This window comes from Myxocyprinus asiaticus, chromosome 37, assembly GCF_019703515.2.
Source record: "Myxocyprinus asiaticus isolate MX2 ecotype Aquarium Trade chromosome 37, UBuf_Myxa_2, whole genome shotgun sequence".
In the NCBI taxonomy this organism is placed as follows: Eukaryota; Metazoa; Chordata; class Actinopteri; order Cypriniformes; family Catostomidae; genus Myxocyprinus; species Myxocyprinus asiaticus.
Genome location: NC_059380.1, coordinates 29340171 through 29363445, shown reverse-complemented (window position 1 = coordinate 29363445; position 23275 = coordinate 29340171). Strand labels below are relative to the sequence as shown.

The 23275-nt window shown below is 39.8% G+C and overlaps 1 protein-coding gene across 1 annotated transcript in view; it reads right to left on the bottom strand.

Moving 5' to 3' along the window:
* Positions 1-5751: 5751 nt before the first annotated feature.
* rargb (retinoic acid receptor, gamma b) overlaps positions 5752-23275 on the bottom strand; it is an 86854-nt gene continuing 69330 nt past the window's right edge. Inside the window, exons 5-8 of the mRNA XM_051676643.1 lie at positions 13215-13391; positions 12792-12996; positions 12504-12662; positions 5752-11463 (exon numbers count right to left, since the gene is read on the bottom strand). Of these exons, the coding sequence (XP_051532603.1) occupies positions 11138-11463; positions 12504-12662; positions 12792-12996; positions 13215-13391 (867 nt within the window). The 3' untranslated portion in view covers positions 5752-11137. The remainder of the gene's footprint in view (positions 11464-12503; positions 12663-12791; positions 12997-13214; positions 13392-23275) is intronic.

The window sequence follows — 23275 nt, the reverse complement described above, 5'->3', positions numbered from 1 at the left end:
AGCGAGTTTCTCCGCAAACTCGTCTTCCACAGGGCTTGGAGGAAATCATCCAGGTAACACAGTTTGTGAACACTACTGGGAGTAAACAGAACACGTCTTCAGCTCAGGGGAGGTGAAAGGCGCTATGCACAAGCGATACACCCGGCCAGCTGTTCCGGACTTACCTGCTTGTGCATGCCACTACACGGGATGAAACCGGTTCCACCCGGAGATTGTAGAACCTTGCAAAGGTGTTGGGTGTTGCCCAGCCGCTGCTCTGCAAATGTCTGTTAGAGAGGCGCCACTGGTCAAGGCCCAGGAGGCCGCTACACCCCTGGTAGAATGGGCTCGTAGCCCTACCGGGGGCGGCACGTCCTGGGCGTGATATGCCATTGTTATGGTGTCAGTGAGCCAGTGGGCAATCCTCTGCTTGGAGACAGCGCTTCCTTTCCGTTGTCCACCAAAGCAAACAAAGAGCTGCTCAGAGACTCTAAAGCTCTGCGTGCGATCCATATAGATGCGTAAAGCATGCACCGGACACAGCAACATCAGGGCTGGGTCTGCCTCCTCCTGGGGCAGCACTTGCAGGTTCACCACCTGATCCCTAAAAGGGGTCGTGGGAACCTTGGGCACATAGCCCGGTCGGGGTCTCATGATCACGTGAGAGTAGCCCAGACCGAACTCCAGGCACGTTTCGCTGACAGAGAATGCTTGCAGGTCTCTTACCCTCTTGATGGAAGTGAATGCAGTCAGGAGGGCAGTTTTCAAAGAGAGTGCCTTAAGCTCAGCTGACTGCAAGGGCTCAAAGGGGGCTCTCCATAGACCCTGAAGAACTACAGAGGGATCCCAAGAGGGAACGAGGTGTGGTCTGGAGGGATTCAACCTCCTGGCGCCTCTCAGGAACCTGATGATCAGGTCGTGCTTCCCTAAGGACTTACCGTCCACTGTGTCGTGGTGTGCCGCTATACCGGCTACATACACCTTCAAGGTGGAGGGGGACAGCTGCCCTTCCAACCTCTCCTGCGGGAAGGAAAGCACTGATCCGACTGCGCATCTCTGGGGGTCTTCGCATCGGGAAGAACACCACTTAGCAAACAGACACCACTTAAAGGTATACAGGGAGCCTCGTAGTGGGGGCCCTAGCCTGAGTGATCGTGTCTACCACCATGGGTGGTAGGCCGCTTAAGTCTTCCACGTCCTGTCCAGGGGCCAGACATGGAGATTCCAGAGGTCTGGTCACGGGTGCCAGATGGTGCCCCGTCCCTGAGAAAGAAGGTCCTTCCTCTGGGGAATTTGCCGGGGGGGGGGGGGATCTGTCGTGAGGAGCGTGAGGTCCGAGAACCATGTCTGGGTGGGCCTGTAGGGTGCTACCAGGATGACCTGCTCCTCGTCCTCCCTGACCTTGCACATGGTCTGTGCAAGTAGGCTCACTGGGGGAAACTCATATTTGCAAAGTCCAGGGGGCCAGCTGTGTGCCAGCACATCTATACCAAGAGATGCCTCGGTCAGGGTGTAGCAGAGCGGGCAGTGGGAGGATTCTTGGGAGGCAAACAGGTCTACCTCTGCCTGCCCGAATTGACTCCAGATTAGCTGGACTGCCTGAGGATGGAGTCTCCACTCTCCCCTGAGGGTAACCTGCCGTGACAGCACGTCCGCTGCAGTGTTGAGGTTGCCCGGGATGCGAGTGGCTCGCAGCGACTTGAGGTGCTGTTGACTCGAGGAGGAGACGGCGGGTGAGTTGTGACATGCAACTGGAGCGCAGACCACCTTGACAGTTGACATATGCTACCGTTGCCATGTTGTCTGTCCGAACTAACATATGCTTGCCCTGGATCAACAGCCAAAACCTCCGCAGGGTGAGCAGAATTGCCAGCAACTTGAGGCAGTTGATGTGCCAACGCAGCAGCGGGCCCGTCCATAAGCCGGCGGTTGCTTGCCCATTGCATACAGCGCCCCAGTCCGTTTTGGAGGCATCTGTCATAACCACGACATGCCTGGAGACCTGCTCTAGGGGAACGCCTGCCCGTAGAAACGTGAGGTCGGTCCAAGGGCTGAAGAGGCGGTGACAGATCGGCGTGATGGCCACGCGATGTGTCCCGCGGTGCCATGCCCATCTCGGGACTCGAGTCTGAAGCCAGTGCTGAAGCAGTCTCATATGCATCAACCCGTGCGGAGTGGCCACCGGTGAGGATGCCATGTGCCCCAGGAGCCTCTGAAAGAGTTTCAGTGGAACCGCTGTCTTCTGTCTGAACGCCTTCAAACAGGTCAGCACCGACTGTGTGCGCTCGTTCGTGAGGCGCACCATCAACGAGACTGAGTCCAACTCCAAGCCAAGAAAAGAGATGCTCTGAACTAGGAGAAGCTTTCTCTTCTCCCAGTTGACCCAAAGCCCTAGTCGGCTGAGGTGCGAGAGCACCAGGTCCCTGTGTGCACACAACACATCTTGAGAGTGAGCTAGGATTAGCCAATCGTCGAGATAGTTGAGGATGCGAATGCCCACTTCCCTTAGCGGGAAAGGGCTGCCTCTGCGACCTTCGTGAAGACGCGAGGGGACAAGGACAGGCCAAAAGGGAGGACCTTGTACTGATACGCCTGACCCTCAAATGCAAACTGCAGGAAGGGTCTATGTCGAGGTAGAATCGAGACGTGGAAGTACGCGTCCTTCAAGTCTACTGCCGCGAACCAAACTTGATGCCGGACGTTCGCTAGGATGCGTTTTTCCGTCAGCATCTTGATCGGGAGTCTGTTCAAAGCCCGGTTCAGTGCTCGCAGGTCCAAGATTGGCCACAACCCACTGCCTTTTTTCGGTACAATGAAGTAGGGGCTGTAAAACCCCTTCTTCATCTCGGCCAGAGGGACAGGCTCTATCAAATCCTTCCGTAGGAGGGTAGCGATCTCCGCGCCCAAGGTAGCTGCGTTCTCGCCCTTCACCGAGGTGAAGTGGATACCACTGAACCTGGGCGGACGCCTGGCGAACTGAATCGAGTAGCCGAGTCGGACGGTCCGGATCAGCCATCGCGACAGATTGGAAAGCGCAAGCCACGCGTCCAAGTTCCAGGCAAGGGGGACCAAGGGGACAATCTCGTCAGACGTACCGGCGGGTGGGAGCCTGAGGTGCCACGCCATGTTGTGGCCATGCTGAGTTCAGGGACATCAAAGCACTTACCTGGCTCCTTGTGACCACCCCCGGAACAGCCTGGGATGGGGGAGGAAGAGGCCTGTCCTCGTGACCCGTGGAGACTGTCACATCAGGGGCGGATTTGTGCCACAGCTGGGCGCGCAGGGGCGGGGAGACCGCCGCTGGAGCGCCAAACCTGCAAAATGGAATGGTGGACAGTGGTCGTGATGACGGCCGTGCACACCGGGTATGTGACCCAGGGAACGAGGAAACCGCTCTTTTGCTGAACTGTTGGGTACCGCAGCCACTTGGGCATGCAGCGAAATTAAATTGAAATGACCGCGCCATGACCTTTGTCGCCCGGAGAGCGAGGTCGGTCGCCGAGCGCAGCTTCTGCATCAAATCTGGGGTGGAACTACCCTCGTGCAGTTCCTTTAGCGCCTTGGCATGGTGGACTTGCAGGAGAGCCATGGCATGCAGGGCGGAGGCGGCTTGTCCAGCAGCACTGTAGGCTTTGGCCATTAGGGACGACATAAACCTACAGGCCTTGGACGAGGGCTTTAGGCGCCCGCGCCAGGTGGCGGCACTCCACCGGGGGAATCGCCAAATAGCCCCTGGCCGCCCCTCGGGACCGGGCAGTAAAAGGTGCCTCCCACGACCTTGTCAGCTCCTCGTGCACTTCTGGGAAGAAAGGAACTGGAGCGGGGCGTGGATGTGAGCGGCGCTGCGAGCCCAGGAACCAATCATCGAGCCGCGAGGGTTCAGGGGAGAGTGGAAGGTTCCACTCTAGCCCAACGCTCGCGGCTGCCCGGGAAAGCATATCCGTCATTTCCACGTCACTGGGCGACCAGACCCAAGGGGGGGGGGAAGAGAAAATCTGAATGAGTGGTTGCATACCAGCTCCTTTTATACCCGTATGTCCAGGGGAGCTGTATGCAAATACCACTCGCCAATTTTCATTGGCCTTTTATCAAAGACCAGAGGTGTCTCTGGCTTCCAAGAGTGACTCCTAGTGTCACTACATCGACACAATGTTGAGTGAGTGACAGATAGGGAACTATTTCTAGATGATCTTATCCATAAAAATAACTTCTGTGGGTGTATCCTATTTTTTCACATAAATTTAGTCAGGTTGAATAACATTTTTGAATTTAATAAATGAAAAACTAGTGATGAAATAAAATGTGTGTACATACATACACACACACACACACACACACACACACACACACACCTTATTAAGAAGAAATGGTGGTATAGTGTTACACCAATAAAATACATTTAATTTAATTTAATCTTTTACTATAGCAGAACTACTATGTGTTTCAGTTTAAGAAGTCTCTTGGAGGCAGTGATAGTAAAATTATTGCTTGCATGATGTGGAACAAGGTAAATTCACCTCTTAATCCAGGAAGGAATGTATGACAGTACAGAACCTGATTAAAAATGTCTTTATAAAATCATAACCTTTGAAAAACAAAGTTTTTAAAAATACAGAATGTGTTAACAAAAAGAAGGCCAGACATGTTGTGGTCATTTTAAATTCATTAATATCACTGGTATCTCTGTCTTAATAGTTGTCTTTTGGACATGACAGCTGCTTGTAGATTTGAGATTTGTGCAAGGCAATTCAAAGTTTTTCCAAGGCACATACTGTGGCTGAGAAAGAGAGAAATTCTAGGAACAAACTAATGCCAGGATTAGAAGTGGAAGATGATACAGGAAAGAGAAGGAGATAGAAGCAAATATTAAATATAAAATGCTATTATATTTAGAAAGTATTGGGAAGAGATATGGATTTCACATTTTTACCAGAAAAAAAAGCCTCTACACTGATTTAAAGATAGTGATAAAAAAAAACTGTAATCGGGAAACAAAAATTGTAAAAAACAAACAAAAAAACAAACAAACAAAAAAACCCACTTGCTTTTATAATACACATACACAAATTATACTTTGTCATGGACTGCTACATTTATAGGTTAGTCAACATAAAACAGTTACTCAAGAGTTTTGGGGAGATTTTTAAATCACATTTCCAGAGATATATGACTTGTGTTGGTAATTACAACTGTTTGCAGAAAGAACACAGTGAACATTCACACAAACCGTTCAACTTCAAAATTTGCTTTGGTGTAGTTGTAGTACAAATGTTTGGTTTTGAGCAGTGTTTGGTAAGTTATTCCAAAAAATTAATGTTATCATTAGATGTTTTAGAATTCAAAATTGTTTTATATAGACTTGTTTAAAGTCTTTACAGTGTGTAACACAATGGCATCATTAGTAATTGTAATTAAATTATAAAAAAAAAAAAAAAAAAAAAAAAAATTAAGAGTAATCCCTTTTCAATTTCACTTTTCAAGGAAAAATAATTTAATTACAGTGACACATTACTTTGTAACGCATTACACCCAACACTGGTTTTGAGCACAGACTGAACTTGCACTGTTGATTCTGCAATTATAATCTAGCTCTGCAAATAGAAGTGTAGAGTCTAAAAGAGTTCAGATCAGCCAATGGTGTGTTATTCTAACAAGTACCATATATATTAATGCAGCATGTCATATTTACTCTGTCACACATTCGGAACAGTGCATTTACATGAAACTGTTAAAGTTTATGATCACTGCAGATTCATACATTACACAATGTGGTAAACATTCAATAATTTTATTCTGCAAATCATAAACCGATGTAAAATATTAAATTTTGTTGTCTTTAGCACATATAGACATTGGCTGATCATTAGAGCATAATGACATATTCCACTACAATGTGAGAGAATACAGATAGAGGCAGATAGGTAATTTTTGGGGACCACAAGAAACCCCAGACCATAAAATGCACCACTGATTACAAATGAAATCTTTAAAAAAAAAAAAGATAAACAAGCAATGACTAGAAGAGCATTTAAAATTCCATGACATGTGTTTCAATTTTAAGATGGGCCACAATTCAAGCATAGTAGCAGGTTGAAAAAAATGACTAGATGTCTAAAAAGACTAAGATGTATTTTAAACAAATTAATATATTTTGCAGTAACATAAATAAGAAAAGCAATCTTTTCAGGTTCTAAAATATTAAGCAAATATAATGCAAGGCTGCATACACACAAAGCTTTTTAACCGTATGGCTCTATCCCAAACATGTACATATATAGGCCTGTCTTTGGGACATTTTGAATATTAATAAAGCAAAATGAGCTTATGACAAGTGTGCATGTTTTTTTTATTGGTAACAGTGTTTTGTCATGTGAGGAGGTGTAACGTTGTCATATCTGCTGAGATGCATGGCTCATATCTGTGTTTGATACACAGGTGCTTTTATTGTAAAACTTATCAACTGTATAATTGCTTTTATGTAACTAAGAGTAAAGTAGGGGTCATGTCATGAGGAATCAAATTTTCCTTGATATTTTGACATATAAGAGGTCATTGTACTATAAAAACATACTGTAAGTTTTAGAATTCAAAAATTCCTAAGAGCATTTATTGTTTCCAAAAACAACTTGATTTAAAATCTCCCCCCTTGTGACGTAGAAGATAGGAGTAATTTGCATAGTCACCACCTCCACAACATATGTTATCGTTGCAGTGAATTCAGAGAGAGAGATAGAGAGAGAGAGAGAGCGGAGGAGGGACGCCAACACTGGAAATTGCACTATTTTTTACTGTAGTTTGCTTTTAACCAACAACAAAATTAAGATGTTGAGTAACGGACCCAGACATTGTTGTGTCTCTGGATGTGGACAAACTGCATCTCTGCATAGCCTTATGAGGGATCCCAATGTTAGAAACGAGTGACTTATTCAGACAAGCGTCAATGTGGAATTATATTTTTTGGGGACATTTTCTCTATGGATTCTTTTGAGAACCATGATTCAGGCTTTGCAAAGAAACTTATATTGAAAGATGAAGCAGTGCCAACTTGTATTTGTCAACATGGGAAGCGTATAAATGCGGAGAAAGACAAGGGAAACCCGCAAGCCCACCGTCCCTTATAACTCTCTTTACAGCAGAATACAAATTTGTTAACCTTTCACATTCACGGCTTGTAATAGTCTGAACTATTTTCACTGTTGTCAGCTTTACTTAGCATTATTTTATCACCAAATCTTATATGCCTGATAATGTAAGTATGGGAAACAACAATGTGCTAACTTTGTTCGGTTTTCAGTTATTCAGTCAAACAGTTGTTGTAATTTGATTGTGTGCTTCACATTGGGACACACAGCAATGATTGTCTGGAGTGAGTGCTTTTAGTGGATTTTGTAAATCACATATTTTCATTCTTTCATTTTGGAAAATAGAATTCCACATGCGTAATGATGGGAGGGCGTTCGCTCTGCAAAGATGTTAGCCAATCAGAATATTGGGTGTGTCTTAAAGCTGTGGTAAGGATTATTGGAGCATTTTAGACAGAGGGCTAAACACAGGGTAGAAAATGGTCATGTAATACTACATTGTGACTGTATTGTTTGTGCAAGAAAACTGAACTAACATAATAAGTGGACCTCAAGGAATAAAATAAAAATCCATGACATGACCCCTTTAAATTTCAGCATTTCATGTGTTCCATTTGATTTTGCTTTGCTTTGACTATATATCAGCTGAAAATAAACTATATGTGAATTGTACATGCATGCTCAGACAGCTGGTTTATTCTGATCTACGAGTCTATGGATTATATTTGGTTCTTGATTTGCCCTGAGTGAGATTTTTGACTTTGAAATCTGATGCATCAATGAGGATCGCTTCTGCCACAGAGGAATAATGCACCAAACGTTTGTAATCATCAAATGTCCAAACATACCCTAAAAATGGTCAACATTTGAGAGTGTTTGGTAAAAACTTATATCATAAGTAACATATAAAATCACACTGAAATAAGCACATAGTTGAGGCATGTAGAGTGCATATACAAAATAAAAAATAACATCAACATCAATAGAAAAAGTTATATTATACAATAAGTGTCAGCTCAGAAAGTTATTATTATTATTATTATTATTATAATTGTTTGGTTGTTATCATTTTGTAATATATCTTTTCTCATTTACAATTTATGATTATGTATCAGTAAACCATAGACTCATAAAAACATGTTTCCCTTAGAGAACAAGTCTTTGGAAGCTCCAAATGAAGTACAAAAATAAGCATAGAAATAAGCTTCCATATATGGTCTTAATATGGCACAATGGTTTATCGTTCTTCCCTTAGCCTTCACCTTCAGTACATGGTCAGAGATTGTAGTGCATCTTGGGGTGACACTGTCTACTGTAACAGTGTTGAGGGATTCTTATAGTTTTTAGAGTCTTTTTTGATTGTGGTGCTTTTGGAAAATAGAAGTAAACTATGTACAGAAGGGTCCAAAAGTCTGAGACCAAATTGAAGATCTGGAATTAAACACCTGGAATTAAAAATGTTTTGGATTTTGAAAACAAATTTCAGCAAAGAAACATTATGAAATAAAATTAAAAATAAATATTTAAGACTGCACAATTTCTTTGTCAATAATCAAATAAGCAACATTTTTCCACTGTCCATGTGTACATTGAAATCACTGCATTGTACAAAGGTCAGGGCACTTATTCACTAAATGTTAAAAGTAGCTCCTAACCTCGAAATTTAGGAGCAACTCTTAAAAATGAGGGGCGTGTCACTCCTAATATTAGGACTAGTAACATTTTCATCTAAGAGTTATTCATGAAGCATTTTAAGGCTAAAAATAGATCCTATACCCACAACAGCTTAGAAGTCCTCCTGAGGACTTCTAAATCCCTAAGAGTGACTGCTGTCGTCAATCCACATTAAAAACAATGTTTTAGAATATTATTATGACATAAACCTATTAAAAAGTTATCGTCTGAATCACATTTGAGTCTATGTATTTTGATAATATAACATTATAATATTATAAACATTATAATATCGACATTGACCTTTAAAAAAGTATAGTCTGAATTGCGAGGGTGTTTTCATTATTGCAAAGTTATTTAGAGATGCAGTTAACTCTCCCACGAACCAAAACAACCCATTTACACCGGAGATAAAGGTTGACAATGCGCGCGATCTAGCCACAGGCAAAGTGAAACTGTGTAGTGAATTAGGAATTTATCCTCTCAAAATCACCTATCAAACTATATATGCCCTCTCCCGACCGCATATCGTCCGACCATTCATAGTGTATGTTTTCTCATGGATGCACACTATCTGTCTATCTATCTATCTACAGGGTTGGGGAGTAATGGAATACATGTAATGGGATTACGTATTTAAAATACAAAATATAAGTAACTGTATTCCACTACAGTTACAATTTAAATAATTAGTAATTAGAATACAGTTACATTAAAAAATTATTTTGATTACCGAAGAGATTACTTTGCATTTTACTGCCATTTTTTTCATTTAATATTTAGTCCTTTCAGATGGAAAACATTTATACATATAAATGGTGTGATACAAAGTGCACTTGAACAGCGGTGAAACACTGTTTTTTATCAAGAAAATTCAAGCTGAATCATAATTTCTTTTTTTTCTAGTAAGACCTTTGATATTAGGGCAAAAATGGTATACTTGATAATTTTTTTATTGTTTTCCTGTAAAAATATCTAAAAATCCTTAAAACAAGATCAGTTTGATTTATCTTGTTTTAGAAACAACACTGCATACGATATTCAGGTTTTTCAGAGAATGTATTTTTAACATGTGTATTTTGTCTACTGTACTGGCAGAGTTTTTATAGTCAAAACAAGTGAAAAAAATCTACCAGTGCTGAAGAAGTAATCCAAAGTATTTAGATTACGTTACTGACCTTGAGTAATCTAACGGAATACATTACAAATTACATTTTACAGCATGTATTCTGTAGTCTGTAGTGGAATACATTTCAAAAGCAACCCCCCCAACCCTATCTATCTATCTATCTATCTATCTGTCTGTCATTATGAAGAATGTGCTGGCAAATAGCGCTTCCCTGTCTACCAATCACTTTGGTTGAATTAAAAGAGCACGATAATAAAATGTGACATCATCCATAGCAATGAGGTCAACTCTGCCTTACTCTTACGTTAAGATTTCCTTAGTAAAGGGGGCCTGGGTAGCTCAGCGAGTAAAGACACTGACTACCACCCCTGGAGTCACGAGTTCAAATCCATGGCATGCTGAGTGACTCCAGCCAGGTCTCCTAAGCAACCAAATTGGCCCGGTTGCTAGGGAGGGTATAGTCACATGGGGTAACCTCCTCGTGGTCGCTATAATGTGGTTCACTCTCAGTGGGGTGCATGGTGAGTTGTGCGTGGACGCCGCAGAGAATAGCGTGAGCCTCCACATGCGCTACGTCTCCATGGTAACACACTCAACAAGCCACGTGATAAGATGCACGGATTGACTGTCTCAGATGCGGAGGCAACTGAGATTAGTCCTCCGCCACCCGGATTGATGCGAGTCACTACGCCACCACAAGGACTTAGAGCGCATTGGAAATTGGGTATTCCAAATTTGGGAGAAAAGGGGAGGAAAAAATAAAATAAAATAAAAGATTTCCTTAGTAAACTTGCTCTTAGCAGTTTTATGAATAGTTTTTAAGCAAAAACTCTTAGCTAGGAACTCTTTGTTGAACTCCAAGTGGTAAGATAAAAATGTTATGGTGAAGACAGATTTCCTTTTTTTTTTTTTTTTTTTTTCTTTTTTGGTAATTTCTTAATTAAAAATTTCACTTAACTTGTTATGCTTATTCTATATTTGATCATGATTTTTTTTATATAAAAAAACAAAAAAAAAACAAAAAAAAACAAGCATATTCATTAATGTCTCAGACTTTTGGACCCCACTGAAAGTCCAAAAAATATGTTTGTGTATTTGTGTAATTTCTTATTTATTTATTTTTTTTTTTTTAAGTCATAATTTAGTGTTGTTTGTGTGATCAAATGTTTATGTCCTGTGAAAAATCTATTTGCATCAGTTGGGTGTCTAAGAGCAAATGCAGCATCAATGTGAATATATAGCCTGTTGTCCATATGTATCAAACATACATGAGTCATTGTGCTCTTCCTGTGGCACCTTTTCTAGCGCCACCCATGTCCACCTGCTGGAGACCCCATTCCTCATCCTCACTGTCCCCTGCTCTCTCCAGTCCTTCCTCTGCACATTCATCCTCCTCCTCTTCCTCGTCCTCCAGGGCAGACTCCTCATCCCGATCATGTTTGATGGCCTGGATGGCAGGCGGTGGGAGGGGGGCAGCAGCACCTTTGTCACCAGAGTCAGAGCTCTCCTCAAAGACCTCTGGGTTCTCCAGCATCTCTCTGATCAGAGGCGGCATTGGGCCTGGGATCTCCATCTTCAGAGTGATGGCTCGCTCCGCTCCTACACAAACACACAAATATGATCAATCTCTTCAATTATGTCCTCTTCTCAAAGCTTAGGAAACTTAATGGATATCTGAGTTATGTTTTATTGATTTATCAACTTTGTCTCAGATGTTTCTTCTCCAATTCCTTAGGAGACATCCAAGATTAATGTGGACAACACAGCTAAAATAATCTGGTTTTGGAATAATTAGCTAAATGACAGATGTTTAAATTCTTTAAAATCTCTAACTTTTGATTACAGACTCTGGTATCTTGCCAAATCTGAGCACAGTTTAAGACCTTGCTGAAATTGCTTCTGAAACTCTAAAGGAGACACATGTGAAATTACTTCAGTAAAAGTCTCCATTTGGTTTCTCATTGCGGTCTAAAAGATATTTCATATGTGGTGTTTTTTTTTTACAATGGGTATTTACCATATTCATCACAGAGACAATACCTGGATGATCAACTACATTTGCCAAAATGTGTGGTATTGAACAGAGAATTGTATTACATAAATATGAGAATGCAATGCACTCAACCTTCCATGTTCAGTATGATGAATAAACCAGAAGTAATAATAACCACCATTATTAATATCTCCTTGACTCATTATTTGATAAGACTCTTTAATCAGACTTAAAACATTCAATACTTTTTATTTTATTTGATTTTTTTTACACAAAGTTGTATCCACAATGTGATATTACCATTCATTTCTGAGAAGACACTTGCTAAATTAAATACAGAGTGCAACATATTCAGGTTATATAGCAAACTACTGCTTGAAATGTTTATTGCATCATACTGTTTCACATACTATTAAAAAGTGCATTGCTCAGTGTATACAGCATAGTACACAGTAAACTAAATGCTAGTACTGAATTCTGAATACAAAATCACTAATCTAATCTAATCTGCCATTGTCTGCCCATTCTCAGTCATAAATGCAAATAACCTTATATGTGTGTGTTAAAACAACCCCACAAGTTACATCACACAGCTGACTGAATTTATATTTAGTGCATGTATGAGTGTATGTGTGACCCTGTCTACCTTTAGTGCTGATTCCTCTGAGGTCAGTGACCTTCATCAACATTCGTGGGAACATGTGAGGTTTGTTGGGGCGTCGTCGGCGAGCGTATATCTTTAAGGCCTCTAGCAGAGGCTCCTGCAGCTGATCTACTTTATGAGGTTCCTCCAGGTCCATACGGTCTACTCATTTAATCAATCACAGAGAGGCATGTCACATCAGATTAACACACTCGAAGTCTAATTTAGTCATCTATTTCCTTTTTAATTCAGTCTATAGTAAACTAATGAATAAATGAGAGACTGCAGTACCTCCGCAGATGAGGCAGATGGCGCTAAGGAGCCCTGTCTCTGTATCATCCATCTCCAGAGGCAGGAGCTGCCCAGCAAAAGCAAAGACCAGGTCTGTCAGTGGACCAAACCCAGCATTGTGCATCTGTGTTCTGTTGAGGGTCAGGCCATCTGAGAAGGTCATAGTGTCCTGCTCTGGAGTGTAGCGTGTACAAATCCGCAACATCTGCAGGGATGATAACAATAAGCATGACTTGACAGCATTATGAGAAGATAAAAGAATTATTACTGTACATACTGTAAAGTTCAGTTTATAATACATATATATATAAGAAGGTAAGGAAATACATGTAAAACATCAAATGGAAAGATTGAACAAGACACACATTATTGTTTATCTTTTACCCTTTAAAGTTAACTTAGAGTGATTTTTATAGTATTTACTAGTATATCGAGGCAGGCAGATTTCAGTAAGGTGATCTGGTCTGCAATGGTGAGTGAGGTAAAACCAGGCAGGCGCTTTGCAAACTCCACAATCTTTATAATGCACTTGGTAGAGAGCTCACTGAACTTATCCCACAGTCCAAGATCCAGCTGAACCCTGTGATCTGCACTGGAATTCTGAAGCAGAGAGTAAAACAGTAGGTAAACAGCAACACCTTGTGCACAATTCCCCCTTAAATTTTAAGAAAATTAAAGATGTCTTAAAGTCTTTGTTCATACTGCAGAGAAAATATTTATTTTCCCTCATATCCAATTTTATAGACTCTGTTCAAACTGCAAGTTTTATGCGGCCAGATCAGATTTATTTCTGTTCAGACTGCAGTCCCTTTGCTAGCACGTCCACATTAGCTGTCATAGTAATAATGCAAATTTGCATGTTCACCATGCATGAGAGTTTAGCAATGGATGTTTTGCCATTGATTATGTTTTTCATGAGACCAATACACAAATATGAACACATTCATATTTGTGCTATCATCCTGCAGTGCATGGAGATGTCCGAGTTTATCTTCGCAGTATTTAAATTCTAACTTGTGATGGAACGACACACCCCATCCATGGATCATTGTCACCCCACCTCTTCAGAGGGCTGTTATTCAGCCAGGCCCACAACTGGAGTGGGCAGAAGAGAGAGAGGAGGGGTGCAGTGACTGTTCCTCATTTGGCGGCACGTGATGGGATTCACCTGAACAATATGAAGAGCCTCATCACCGTTGGCTTTAAAACCCAAGTGTGCCTCTCCTCGGGAAACTGGTCTCTACATGCTGGTGTCTTCATAGGACCAGGAACAGAGTGGGGAAGGTCCGGTGTGAATTAGATGCATTGCCAGACCCACACCCCGGACAGCCAGTGCAAATATAGTAGGCCGTGCCCCGCTCCGGTGCCTTTCTTCCCGGAAGTGCACAAGGAGTTAACGAAGTCGTGGAAGGCACCTTTTACTGCCCGTACAAGCTTCAAGGGCTTCAAGACAAAGTTTCTGTTCTATTGACAACACCTACTGGAGTTGCTGCTTTCAACTTGGGTCCCAAGACCATCCATAGTACATTTTCAATCAGGACAGATGTAAAATTGCCTTAAACACCTTTAGGAGAAGAAAAAGTAAATACAATGTGTGTGGTATTTAGTGACTTGCATATACTGATTATAGATGAAATTTCTATGGTAAACCACAGCCTACTAGCCTATGTCCATTGTAGGCTTAGACAAATAAAGCAGACAGGTGACTACTCTCCATTTGGTAAAGTTAATATAATTGCTGTGGGAGATTCTTTCCAATTGCCACCTGGGAGAGGAAAACCATTGTATTTGCAAAATGCTCCAATGGATTTGTTGAACAGCACATTTGCACTGTCAGAATTAACAATCATTGTTAGACAAAAAGATTCAGCTTTTGTGTAAATATTGAATAGATTGCGTACACATAGCAAGAGTTCCCCACTATCACTTAATGACATAAATATGCTCAAAAGTAGGGAAACTGGGCAAACCTCTTCCGCTTTACACATTTTCCCAATAAATATGCAAGTGGAGGAGCATAACATCAAACAGATAATTGCATATTGCCCAGACCACATTTGTGTAGAGGCTCCGGATTTTGAGAAAAATCAACTGGATAAATGCAACTTTTAAATGCAACATTAACATGCAAAACGGACACTTCTCCAATGTATTAAATTCCTGTTTACCGGAATCTGTGGTACTGTAATAGACATGGCCCTTAATACAAACAACACAATTGTAAATGTAGTATTTGTTCAGTTTGATGATACCACTAGAAAGCATACATCACCACCTAGAAACATCATGAATTCCACTCCAATTACTTTAGAGGAAGAGCGAGTTAACAGCAAGGGTGGGTTGTGTAAGCAGTTCCCATTAATGTTGGCATGTGCTTGCATTGTACACAAATTGCAAGGATTAACTGTCAGTGAAGCAGTCATTTCACTAAAAAATATATTTGCAGCTGGACAGGCATATGTTGCTTTAAGTCGAGTCAAGACTTTAAGTGGGTTGATCATTCAAGATTTTGCTGATAAAGCAATTTATTGCAAAAACAACATCCAAGAATGTATCAACACAATGCCACAGTTTGAACTTTATATTTCACCACATAACACCAACAAATCTTTTATAATTTTCCTAATGAATGTTCAGAGTTTACACTGCCATTTGCTAGATTTAACGGCTTCAATCCAATCCTATAATTATAGCTGTATAGCTGTAATAGAGTCATGGCTGCCTACAAACATATCAAGTGAATCCAATTGCACTGAAGGCTACCACTTTCACAATGCTCCATGTTGTTTTGCTAACAGTACAGACAATCCTCTATTAAACTCAGTTCGACACCAAAAACATGGTGGTGTTGGCATATACTGTATAACTAATAATGATTACAATATTTTGGACATTCCCAAACTTGATATAATCCTAGTTGTTATTTACAGGCCACCACAATATCGCTAATCTTTGTTTCAAAAATATATTACCAAAGTCTGCAATACATTAAACAATATGTCAGATAATATCTTTTTAATTGGTGATTGGAACAATGATGAATTGAAAACAAACACAATGTCTACGTTGATGGCAAACCTAGACTATGTTCAGTGTGTCAAAGAACCTACTACTGAAAATGGAACATTGATTGATCATGTGTACAAGAAAATGACATCTAAATATACTACTATTGCATAACTTATGCCAGTATATTTCAGTACACATGAAGCAATTAACTGTACATTTTCACAAACATAAACTTGTTTCTATAACATATAAAATTGTGTAACTGAATACAGTAGAGCCCGACCAATATGGGATTTTAGAGAGGGGAAATTCACAGATTGGTGATATGGTGGCCGATATAGTCAGTTTTTGAGCTGGAATGAAAACAGACCATTTCTATGTGGATTGTGCACCGATTTTGCTATGCAAAGGTACTCAGAATGCTGCTTTCTTAAACAAATATTTTTATCAAGGAATATTTGACATATTTATTATACATTGTCAACTAATTCTAGAAATGAACACTGAGAAAATAAAGAATAAATAAAAATACAATAAATAGCTTAATAAACATCAGTACTGGATGTTCAGTATCAGTCAGTTGCTGACCATTAAAATAAAAGAATAAATAAAAATACAATAAATAGCTTAATAAACATCACTCCTGTATGTTCAGTATCAGTCAGTTGCTGACCATTTAAATAAAGAATACATTAAAATTATAGCCAAATAAACATCAGTACTGTATGTTCAGTATCAGTCAGTTGCTGACCATTTAAATAAAGAATAAATTCAAATAAAATAAATGGCTAAATAAACATCAGTACTGTATATTCAGTATCAGTCAGTTGCTGACCATTTAAATAAAGAATAAATAAAAATACAACAAACAGCTAAATAAAAATCAGTACTGTATGTTTAGTATCAGTCAATGGCTAACCATTAAAATAAAGAATACATTCAAATACAATAAATAGCTAAATAAACATCAGTACTGTATGTTCAGTATCAGTCAGTTGCTGACCATTTAAATAAAGAATAAATAAGAATAAAATAAATAGCTAAATAAACATCAGTACTGTTTAGTATCAGTCAAATGCAGACTATTTTAATACTGCCAGTCAATTAGGGGTAGGTTGTAAAACAAGAAGCATTTACACCTGCTGAGTCAAGAGATAAACAGCAGAAAAGGTGTTACACTGTATTCTGCTATACAAGTGGAATTGTTTGGTTGAAGGGGGTACCAAACTGCGAATCCTGAATAAAACAGTTTGGTGAATACATGTTTACACATTAGCTTCTACTCAGCTGACAAGGTATGAAAGTAGCTACATGGTTAGCTAGTTAGCTATAAGCTCGTTGTCACAAGAAGTAAACAATGGACTTGATTTACTTTCCAGCACTGCATCTCACCAACTAGGTAACAACGTAGCGTGAAATCAACATTCAACAGACACAATCCACCACTGCACCGTTGTCTGCTGAGCTGCAAAAAGATGCTCTGCTTATCTTTCAGTCTGCTACTTTACGGACTCCACTGACAAACTATAGCTGGCTAACATAGCAGACAGATGTGATACACATGAATGACATGGTTGTCAGGGACAGGGTTAATGTTATATTATCTATATTGAAAAGGGAAAATTATGGAGTCATTGTTTATTAACTTTCCAATATGTATTTCACAAACTAGTAAGCAACTTACCGAGAAGACACCGCTTAACTCCGCATCGCTTAACTCTACCCTGTCTGCAGAACCAACGTCAGCTCAAATCTGTAAACAATGGAGATGGAGCACGCTTTGCTGGAAAAACTACATTATGACACCAGTTCAAGCATTGTTTTCGGCATTTTATGTTCTGAAAAAAGTTTTCATATCTGGGCATATTGGTAAACATATATACTGATACCGATATAACCATGACAGGCTAATGGAGTCGTAGCACGCTAGAAGTGTGGCCGATAAATCAGTCGGGCACTAGAATACAGCATCTGCCTCGTAATTGCCATGTTGGTGTAATCAGGAATGGCCCATTGGTAACTATGCACAATTTGAACCTGATCAGACCAAGCATGACCAAGTTATACCCACTTCTTGGCTGACTTCCTGTTGGGCGGAGCTTAAGACTGTCAGCACGAAGTTGTCTGAGATCTATATATGTACTGAATTTAGAGACTGTAGCTGAAAAAAGATGTGCTACAGAGCATCCAAAAAACAGAGCCACCCCACGACCCCCCATGTGAACTTTTGCCCAGCCCTAATGGTTAACAACTCTGATGTGTGTGCCAAATGTTATGTAAAATGTTATGTAGCATTCCAAGTGCCTCAAAACACACCTAATATATAAAAGGAATAACAACATTCAATGTGTTGCCATGGCAACATTATAAAAGATATAAATAAATCCTTACCAATTTCACATCAGCATTGTCCTGACATTATTTTAAACAAGTTTGAAGCAATTCAGGTAAAAACGAGAGTGCTATTCCAAAGTCTGTAAAAAGTGCCACACTTCTTGCTGCCAGCTGGTGGCACTATGACCGTGCCCCACAATAGTCACATCCATGTGATCAGCCCCCAATGCCAAATAAAAATCAAAATTTTGATCTAAATCACATAATGATATGAGCACTTCCTGTTCCTCATTTTTCACCATAAATGTATCGCCTCGCCATGGCAACACTGTTCGATATATCAATTTACCAATCACAATTTACCATCTTCAATGTCTTGGCATGATGTTGGCCACGTTTGGTGCCTGTCACATAAATCCCCTAAGAGGAGTATTTAAAATTCAAGAGCATGCATTTTACAAACAAACAAAAATGGCCGACTTCCTGTTTGGCAGAGCAAATACAAGCCAATGGGAGATATGTCTGTCATGGTGAGAACAATGTCCTAACCAAAACTTGTGAATATCAGACAAACTCTGTGGCTACCACAGCGATAAACTCATTCAAAATGTTAGGGGGTGCTATGGAGTCCACTGGCCACACCCAAGACAAATGACAAAAGAATTATAAAATCTTGCCAAACTTTGACAAGTGTGCAAAGTTTAAATAGTTTGAAACATGTAATATTTATTTACGAACTAGGGGGCGCTGTGGAACCAATGAGGCACATCTATGCTGAATTGCAATATCAAATCAAAAGATGTCCCAAGACAAATGTATGTGTAAACTTTCATAAGTTTCCGGCCATCGTAAACCCTTCAAAACATCACGGGAAAATTTGAAAATCCCACATTTCATCCAACATGGCTGACTTCCTGTTGGGTGGAGTCAAATACAACCAAGTGAACTTTGTCTAACATGATGAGAACAGTAATCATACCAAATCTTGTGCACATCTGAGCAACTTCATCCCAACCATTGCCTGCTTTTTGAGGTGCTGTAGAACTCCTTGACCACACCCAAGCCTAAACACTACATAACTTTTTGATTTTACACAGGTCTGATGTGTGTGCCAAGTTTCTTGAGTTTTCAAGCATGATGAATGCTTTATAAATGGGCGAATGCGTTAAAAATAAAAATAATAATAATAAATATAGCTGTGAGCAGCAGTGACGGGCCCAAGCGCCGCTGGCTTTCGGAAAACAATGTAAGGTGGACACAGCAACAACTCAACATTAATGTAAACTTGGACGCTAATCATACAGTGAGTAATAGATATATGCCACCATTCCAGTTTGACTACAACTTCACAAAATTTTCCATCAACAGTGTCTAAACAATTTAAGCAATTTGGGTAAATGTAAGAGAACTTTTTCAAAGTCTGTTGTAAGTGCCACACTTCCTGCTGCCAGTTGGTGGCACTATGACCGTGACCCACAATAGCCACATCCATGTGATTAGCCCCCAAGAAAAACCATACAATTAAATTTTAACCTAAATCACACAATGCATGCAGAAGATATGAGACACTTCCTGTTTGCCTATTTTTGCCATTAATTTAGTGAATCGTCATGGCAACACTGTTCGATATTTAAAAATCTGTTGGCAATTTAGCATCTTCGATGTCTTGGCATAATGTTGTCTAAATGTGGTGACAGTCTCATGAATCACCATTCAGAGAATCTATCTATCTATCTATCTATCATCAGTTTTTAATTGTAATTTTAAATTTTTTGCTAACTGATTAATTTGACATAATTTAATATAATTATTTATTGAAAAAAATATGTAGATCTAAAGATTATATTGTAATGAAGATATTTACCATTTTTATTTATCCATAAACCAGCTTTAAATTAAATTAACAAATGTAATTCATGGCATTAGGTGTTAAGATAGTCTAAGTAGATTTTAAAATGAGCACAGAAGTCATTTAGGCTTGTAATTTCGTTGTAATTCTGTTGTTGCATTTTTTTCTCTGTTCACTGTCAAAATAAATGAAATACATTAACTAAGTATGCATTCATTATTCATGGGCACAACTGTTTAAATAGCCTCTAAATTAATGTTGGGCAAATGAGGACATACTGCAAATTAGGTAAGAATACTACATGTTCGCCCATAGAATAATTATTCAAAGCATAAATTACCAACTGGTTACCAACGAACAACTATTTGTCATGGTTCCGGCATTTGTGCGGCTCATACTCATTTGTTTTTCTCTCTCCCTCGTGTCTCACAGGTGGAGCCGGCACGCGATCAGCATTTCCATGGGAACAGTGATCGATCTCGGGGAGATGCTGATCACAGCAATGATTTACTTGCCCGTTACCATCTGCTTCACACTGATTGCACTCCCTACTTATTCCTTGTGTGTCACCTTGTTATTTGCCCATTTATTGTTCACTGTCATGTTAACTGCTCTCGTGTAGTTGAAGCATTCTTGTGTGTCTGTTGGTTGCCCCTCTGTAGAGGTACGGTTACCTTCCTGTTTGCCGTTGCCCTCGCCAGTTCTGTGCCCAGTTTATGTGGAGGAGGATTCCTCGGTCTCTGCCCGCGTCTCGGGGACAATATCATCAGGGCTTTGTTTCGCAACACACCAGCTTCAATGGATTCTCTTTGTATTGTTCCTGACTTCCACAAAGCACACACTTATCACATGAACATACTTCATACTTCACCCCCCCCCCCCCCCATGACACTACTGATCCACAACCTTGCCACAACGTTGTCATGACGGACTGGCACCGTTACAGAGTTACGCTGTGGCAACGGATACAGGAATTTCACTTTTCCGTTTGTCACAACATAATCAGTTACATTGCCACAACTAAAGTTTGGTCATCAAATTACGGTGTAGTTAGGAAATGGCCAGCTGGAAATGGCTAGCTGGAATTACAAAATGGCTGAATTTGCTGCTGCTTTTCTCAAATTTTGCAATGCAATTTGCTGCAATTTTTGGGGTTGTTTTGCAGTGAAAACTCACAAATCATCATTATATACCTCTGTAATTGTGTTAATTACATTTTAAATGCAATTACATGTAAATATTTTAGTGCATAATAACTGAATATGCAGTTAGCAAAAAAAATTAAAAAATAAATAAATAAAAATGCACACAAAAATAGCATACATTTAGATGAAAGCTGTGGGTATTGAAAGACCCTTAATTATTTTTGTATTATAAAAAGAGAATGCAATAAAACTTATCCAAGTTTAAAATAGACGTACAATAAATCTGTAAGCTAAAAGCACAAATGAGGATTCAATAATTAGGCCTGTTTCCATTATTACATTGTCTGATATTTAAATCTGGTATATCGCCATATACAGCTGTGGCCCGTGGATTTTAAGTCTAGGCCTTCAGTGCGATTCATGACATAAAAAAACACAGTTTCACAATGAATAAGACACTGTATGCCCATCATACATTATGTGGCAGTCAACTAATAATACCAATTGACATTTTAAAAACACGTCCACGCACAAAGCCAGAACCAAGGAGGTCTAATACCAAGAAAAAGCTGTCTAATAATATTTGCGATTTAAATTTTGCTTGCAATAAATTTTGTTTCGTCAGGGTACACGGTTACTTTTCAAAACTTGATCCGACACTGAATGCTCAAGCAGCCTAATTTACACTTAGAAAACTCCTGATGTTGCTATAACAATGCAAAAAGCACTTACCAATTTGCTTGAAGTGAAAATCAGCCCTCCTTTCCTGTTTAATCAATCGCACAATCATGCAGAACATCTCAAGTTTGTAAATCCATAAGGATCTCTTTCTCAATGGCAATACCAGCAGTGACAGCCAACTCGTCAGCAAGATCTCATTAAGCATTAATTTATGGCAACGATTTAATCTTTCACCACATCAAACTCAAACACATCTCTACCTGAAGTTGATTGAGCCTTCTCCTGTGGGCATCAGTTATTTTAATTTTCAGAGTGCTAGGCAGCTGCTTACAGGAGCCCATGGCTGCTGATTGTTGGGACAAGATTTGAGGAGTCAGAGTATGTATAAAGCTTTGAAATTTGCATCACCTGGCCTTTCCAAACGATGATTGTGAACAAGCCATAGTCCTAACAAGCTAATTAAGGTCTGAGACCATGGTAAAAGTTATCTGAGAGCTCAAATCTCTTGGGGTACACAAACCTTTGCATGGTGCTCCTTTCCCTTTTTTCACTCTAAAATTGTACAAAATAAAAATAATACACTAATATTGCTTAAAATGTTGAAAAGAATGTTTCATCTTTAACTTTATGCCTTTTGGAGATCAGTTCATCTTCTACTCAACTATTCACAGCAACAGAAATTTTGACCAGGGGTGCCCAAACTTTTGCATGCCACTGTATATACATTTAAATTTAACTTATGCAGTTAAACTTTGTGAAAATACTGCATGTTATTGCACCCCTGATAGTTATTGTTGCTCTTTTTTTTATTATTTTTTTTTATTTTCATTTTTTTGCCTTTTACTGCTGTCGATGGTGACTTTTTCTCGTGATATCAAATAAGTTACATTTATATTTCTAAGTAGGAAAACAATTTCACTCTACACAGAAAACCACATAATAGTACACAAATAATAATAAAAAAAAAATAACCATACATTTTTATGTAGGCTATATATGGTAATACAAGATAACGTTTTAACGTGAACATTACGACTCATATTAGCTACAATGCTTAACAGTTTATTGCGTATTATGAATTAGTTTATTAGTTAGAATAATAATAAAGTATTGACAATTTTCATAGTAGCCTAATAAAAGGAACATTAATGACACCTATTAATTTAAATACATATTTAACATGAAGTTCCCTATCTGTCACTCACTCGACGTTGTGTCGATGTAGTGACACTAGTGGTCACCCTTGGGAGCCTCAAACACCTCTGATATTTGAGAAAAGGCCAATGAAAATTGGCGAGTGGAATTTGCATGTCACTCCCACAGACATACGGGTATAAAAGGAGCTGGCTTGCAACCACTCATTCAGATTTGTTCTTCGGAGCCGAGCGGTGTCTATGTACTCCACTGCTGTTCCATTCACCTCGAAAGCAAAAAAAAAAGCATTCTAAGCTGTTGGATATATGGCA